General features: G+C 37.7%; 1 protein-coding gene across 2 annotated transcripts in view; it reads left to right on the forward strand.

The window, feature by feature from the left end:
- LOC106879729 (ankyrin repeat and SAM domain-containing protein 3) overlaps window positions 1-6,424 on the forward strand; it is a 20,405-nt gene that overhangs the window by 10,313 nt on the left and 3,668 nt on the right. For both annotated transcript variants that reach the window (XM_014929410.2, XM_014929411.2), the window contains exons 8-10: window positions 413-541; window positions 2,602-3,769; window positions 4,622-4,763. In XM_014929410.2, the coding sequence (XP_014784896.1) occupies window positions 413-541; window positions 2,602-3,769; window positions 4,622-4,763 (1,439 nt within the window). The remainder of the gene's footprint in view (window positions 1-412; window positions 542-2,601; window positions 3,770-4,621; window positions 4,764-6,424) is intronic.

Genomic DNA, 6,424 nt, shown 5'->3' on the forward strand with positions numbered 1-6,424 from the left:
TGTGTGTGTGTATTGGTCTAAATACTCATGAATGTTTGATGATCTAAGTAACATTTTGAGAAGTCTTTTCAGCTTCGATGAATTACCATATATATATATATATACATATATATATATATATAACACAACAGACTTCTTCAGTCTTTGTGAACCAGTTCCATTCAGAAGGTATTGGTCAAACTGTGGTATAATGTAGGATGTTAGTGAACAATATTCATGTTGTGGGACCAAACCCCTAGCCACAGGGTTCCAAAGCAAGCTTATTAACCGCACAACCATGAAATAAGGAAGGAAGGAAGGAAAAAGAAGAAAGAAAGAGATAGAAGGAGAGGCAAAGAGAGAGAGAGACAAAGAAAGAAAGAAATGGTAAAATTGTAAATGTTAAATTTGTAATTCTTGTTGATCTTTCCAGCCACTTCTGTTCCGGAAGGTTATGTAACGTTTCCTAGAGGCAATGCAGAAGAAACCTATTTGCGATACAGAGATGTCACGTCACCTATCAACCCACAAGATCATAATCTAGATAGTTCTGGAGGAAAAGGTAATTTATTTCGGTGTCGTTCTTGTTGTTGTTGTCATCATATAGGGGTTAATATATATGGAATATCTGAGGAGTAAAAACCTTCAAATTTCGTAATCTTTTTTGTTGGTGTTCATGCTTGTATGCACTAGGGGATGTAAGAGCAAAAATACAATATAGCATATCATGGGAAAATGTCATTGTCTTCATCACCATCATCATCATCATCTTTTAATGTCCATGTGTTGGTATGGCTTGAAGATTTTGACAGGATCCAATGGGTTGGAGGACTGCATCATATTCCAGTGTCTGCTTTGGCATGGTTTCTATAGCTAGATGCTTTACCTCATACTGATCACTTTAGAGAATATATTGGGTACATTTTCATGGCACCAGCACCAGTGAAGTCACCATGTCACTCACAAGACTAAAATCCCCTTCGAGTAAGTGAGACTATTGGATGGATGGATGGACGGAGAAAGTGAGAGAGGGGGTGGGGTATTTATGTTAAGTGATGAGAGGGTTAAAGCATGAAAGAGGGAGCAGGAACAGGTTTCGTGTTGTAGAGGAGACATATGGCTTCTTGCATTATACAAGAGTGGATAAGGGTAATTGGGGTGAAGCTGGAAATAGGAATAAAGATAGTTGTGACTAATTGTCAGAGTTGGCCCTGGGGACAGGGGAAAAGGGAAGGAGGAAGGGTCATTAGGTAGAGGTTGCAAGAGTATATGGGGAGCGGAAGGGATAGTTAGAGATGGAGCAGAAGTGGGAGGAGTGCGAATATATTGAATAATGCGTAGAAATTGAGAGGGGTTGAGGTGGGAATTGTTTATTTTGACCTTTACTTGTTTCCATAACCTCTCAGAATGGTGAGATTGATGCAATCAATGCCCACCCTGAGTATCTGCAGGTAAAACATGATCTCAATGCCTCAGCAGTGTGATCTCCACTAAAAGCACTCAAGGACCAGCTGGTGATGTTAAGCTGGGGGGAGGGGTGCATTAGGCCCACTGTTAAGCACTATGTTGCACAACAAATTGTTATATTGTGGAGGATAGTGTGTACAGAAGAATCAATATATAAATTCTTCAACTTCATATCTCAAAGACAAGTTTACAAGGTATTGACAACCAGCAGAAAGTTTTAAAATTATTGCAGATTTCATTATGTTTTAGACAGTACACTTAATTCTGCATCATCCAAATCCACCTTGCTGTTAGTAAGGGGAACCAGACCATCTGGTTCCAATTTCATTTGAGCTAAACCAGCATCCTATTAAAGAGAAAAATCTTTTTATTACCTTCATTTTGTCTCATGAAAATTCAGGTGAATATCAAAACCAAAGAATTCTTCAGGACTTACTTAAAAGACATCTTTATTTCATTTTTAATGATAAATGAGTCATTTAAAATATAGTAAGGAATTTCATTAGGGATTTTGGGCCCTCTATAACTTGTAATTGTCTAATGATTTTAATATATTTTAATACATTCACCCCTTAAAATTATATTACCATTAATTATGGAAAGTGGTTTTACCCAACGGCCATGTTCTGTATCAGTGTATAATGCTGGAAATTATCTTTCTTATTGACTATGAGACAATGTGACTCACAGAAAAATACCAGTTCTATGTTTTGGTGGATAATTAACATCATTACAGGAATGTTAAACGGTTAAACGGTCTCTCATGTTAATATGATTTTTATTTTTTTTATTTATGTGACCTATTAAAACCTAGCCAGGCTCATGGGCCCGGTTTCCTGGTTTCTATGGCATATGTGTTCCTCCCAGCTGGACGGGACGCCAGTCCATCGCAGCGTTACTCAAGAAACAGGAAGAAAGAGTGAGAGAAAGTTGGTGTGAAAGAGTACAACAGGGGTCGCCACCACCCCCTGCTGGAGTCCCATGGAGCTTTAGGTGTTTTCACTCAATAAACATACACACAACGCCCAGTTTGGGAATCGAAACCGTGATCCTCCGACCGCGAGTCTGCTGCCCTAACCATTGGGCCATTGCGCCCCCACCATGTTAATATGATACTGAAATCTTTTGAAATCATGTCTTTGTTTCTTGTTTCAGATTCTTGTGATAATGAAGATGAAAGTACAGTGTTTTCTCAGACTGGGGCTTTGACTATCAAAAGTAGTTCAGGCTCCAGTGGTGGTCTCGCTGCAGCTTTGCAACTTAGTCATAGTAATAGCTCAGACAGTGATGATGTTGTAAGTTCATCATTTCCCAAGAGTCTTTTACCAAAACATGAGTATGTATCCGGTAAGCTCTCAAAAGAACGAGCCCACCAAACCCTATCTCAGCCCTCTGTGATTCCAAAAGAGATGTTGGAGATGCCTAGAGATGATGCACTTGGTCTTGCACATTTAGAGATAAGTTCTTCAAACAACCAGCTAAACCGAGGTTATTCTTCTGATCCTTGCCGTTTGACTTGGGGTACAATATCTGGTGATTCAGTTCTTAACTCAAATCATGACAGGAATCTGTTTTATTTGGATACTCAATATAAAATCCAAAGTGACAGCGCCAAAAGACATTTCACTCCACATCAGACAGAAAACAATGAAATGAAATCCTTTCCAGGCAAGGAACAAATGTCACAGAATCTGGATTCTTGTATTGGTTCTCCTCTATCAATTTATCCCTCAGATTTAATAGTTGATCCATACATTAGAACATCGAACCTTGCAGGACAATATGCAAATTTCCCAGTGATTCAACCTGATAACAATACAGCAGGTCAATTTCTTATGCACAGATCTCCATCACAAAATGAATCAGATTTTCCCTCTGATAAACTTGATCAAAACCACCTACACTTTTTATCTACCAACTTAGGAGGGGTTGCTCCACCAACAAACTTTCCTGCTGTGAGTGAAAGTAATGTAGTGAGGGATTTATATTTTGGTGATAAATTAGATTCGTTTTCACAACAATGGCTGCCATCTCACAGTAGCAACAGCAACAATAATGACAGTCTCTTTACGGATGACACGCAAAATAATCCAAATTGTCCCCCTGCCACTCTACAGACTAGAAATGTCAACCCTGTAGATTCACCCAATCTACCTGTTTCAGTGACCCCATCTGATATGCCTTCAGATAAACCTCAAACCCTTGTTGAACTTTTACAACAGCTTGGACTCTTAAAATATTTGCCTGTATTTGAAGAACAAGATGTTGACCTGCAAGTTTTTCTTTCCCTCACGGACAACGACCTTAAAGAAATTGGCATTAAGTAAGTATTCTCCCTTCATGCATACTTTTATTCTTTTACTTGTTTCAGTCATTGGGCTGTGGTCATGCTGGAGCACCACCTTGGAGTGTTTAGTCTATCAAATCCGCCTCTGTTTTTTTATTCCTCCAGTAGCTGGCACTTATTCTATTACACTTTTGTTGCTAGATTGCTACATTACAGGGACATAAACAAACCAACACCAGTTGTTCAGCAATTGGGGACAAACACAAAGACATGCACATACATAACTCTTTTCTCTTTTCTCTTTTACTTGTTTCAGTCATTTGACTGTGGCCATGCTGGGGCACCGCCTTTAGTCGAGCAAATCGACCCCAGGACTTATTCTTTGTAAGCCTAGGACTTATTCTTTGTAAGCCTAGTACTTATTCTATCGGTCTCTTTTTGCCAAACCGCTAAGTTACAGGGATGTAAACACACACACACACACACACACATATATATATATATATATATATATATATATATATATATATATACATATATACGACGGGCTTCTTTCAGTTTCTGTCTACTAAATCCCCTCACAAGGCTTTGGTCGGCTCAAGGCTATAGTAGAAGACGCTTGCCCAAGGTGTCACACAGTGGGACTGAACTCGGAACCATGTGGTTGGTAAGCAAGCTACTTACCACACAGCCACTCCTGCGCCTACATTATGTGTGTGTGTATTTGTGTATATGTGTGTGCTTGTGTATGAATGCATTCGTACTGCAAAGAATTTAGTGTGGCACTCTACTGCTTCTACATTTTCACACATATGCACGCATGCACTCTTATAAATATTTTTCAGATTGTCTTTATTATTCAATTTTTTACTTCTTTGTTATATAAAGGTTGTTTGGTCCTCGGAGGAAAATGGCCAGTGCTATTGCACGTTGGCATAGTAATGTGCGAACACCCTGTGATGGGTTGGAACGGGCTTATGCAGATCGTCTTGAAGCAGAAATGCAGGAAATGGCTATTCAACTTCATCAAGTAAGAAACAGCTCAATCTCTTTTCCTTTTCTTTTTTTTTATAAGGGAGACAACTGTTGAAGATAGGAAAGGTAGACTATTGGTCTATTGGCCAGAACGAAGTGTGTCTTTGAGGTCAGAATTTCCATTTTTGAACTTGGCATACCAACCATGAGCGATTGTTTCAACTATAGCACCCTGTCCATACACAGCACAAATGTCGTGAGCAGCTTTTGCGGCCTTAGAACCTTGATTAAAAGCAAAAAGAAGGAGGTGTTGAAAATGCTTGTTTTTCTTAACTTGACATTCCATTTTAATTATCTGAAAATAAACAAAAATGAACTAAAATTAATTAGAAAAATAAACAAAATAGATTCCAAAATGATTCAAAAATAGAATTTTCAAAAGAAATAGATTCCAAAATTTAAAACCACAATATATTCCAAAATTTAAAAAAACAGCAGGAACTTAGTTGCCAACCCAATAGATGGTGAATATCCTAAGGAATAATCATTTAAAGATGTTTTTGTTACATGTTGTTATTGTTTTTGTTGAATAAAATTTGTTGAAAAAAAGCTGCAATAATCATGCACCAACCCAATATATATATATATATATATATATGTGTGTGTGTGTAACAGTGAAGATTAGTTGTGTAACAGTAATATGGGATGTTGGCGTTGTAATCAGTTTGTAAAGATTGGTTCTTCATTGATTGCCATTATGTTAAGATGAAAGAACAGTGATTGAAGTTGTGAAGAAAATATTTATTTACCGTTACATTGAATACACCTTGCCTTGATGGGCAGGTGATAAAATCCTAGAGCATGCAAAGTAAAGTTAGATGTGGTAGATTTTCCTTGTATAGTTTTGTGTACATATTTTCTTAGCAGGAATCCACAGATAGAGAACAGAATTAGAGCTAGTGAAAGTTGTAAGGTCATGGGAAGTTGTCTCATAGTTGCTGACAGTAAATTTCGCTTCTCCCTCTGACCACTGTCTTTAGTAGCTACCTTGCTTGTGATCATGATTCTAGTGTTCCACTCCCTAACTGATGGTAGCTGTCTCTGACAGAAGTTGTCATTCATTAACTAACTGATTGAGTTGTCACGAGCCGACTAACTGAGTTGTCACCAAGTGACTAACTGATTTTTGCTTGGGGGTTCTTGTTTTTATAACTATCCAGGAGGACAGACATATCGTTGAGAACAATGGATTTAGTTGGTGGTACTTCTTATCTTAATTCTAGCTTTTGGTGGTCTAGGAGAGATTAGAATGGTCAAGTGATGAAGACATTATTTCAGCCTAGCTAAGGCAATCTGGCAAATGTAAAACTGCTGTCACAGAAAAACCATTGTTCCACTGTGAGAAAAGTTCTATTGAACTGTTACTTGAAATTTGGCTATGGTGGATCGAATCCACTTCATGCCTGCATGATTCTCTACATATATATATATATATATATATATATATATACGGAATAATTACTATGAAGCTGTGTGTAGAATATATTGTACAAAGGATCTTGGGTAAGGCCAGAACAATGCGAAGTAAATGCAAGGTAAATCACAAGACAATGAATATATGAAGTCTACATTAATTCATATATTCGATTTGCCTTGCATTTACTTCGCATTGTTCTGACCTTACCCTAGATCCTTTATACAATATATATATATATA

The sequence above is a fragment of the Octopus bimaculoides genome, chromosome 5 (assembly GCF_001194135.2).
Source record: "Octopus bimaculoides isolate UCB-OBI-ISO-001 chromosome 5, ASM119413v2, whole genome shotgun sequence".
NCBI lineage: Eukaryota > Metazoa > Mollusca > Cephalopoda > Octopoda > Octopodidae > Octopus > Octopus bimaculoides.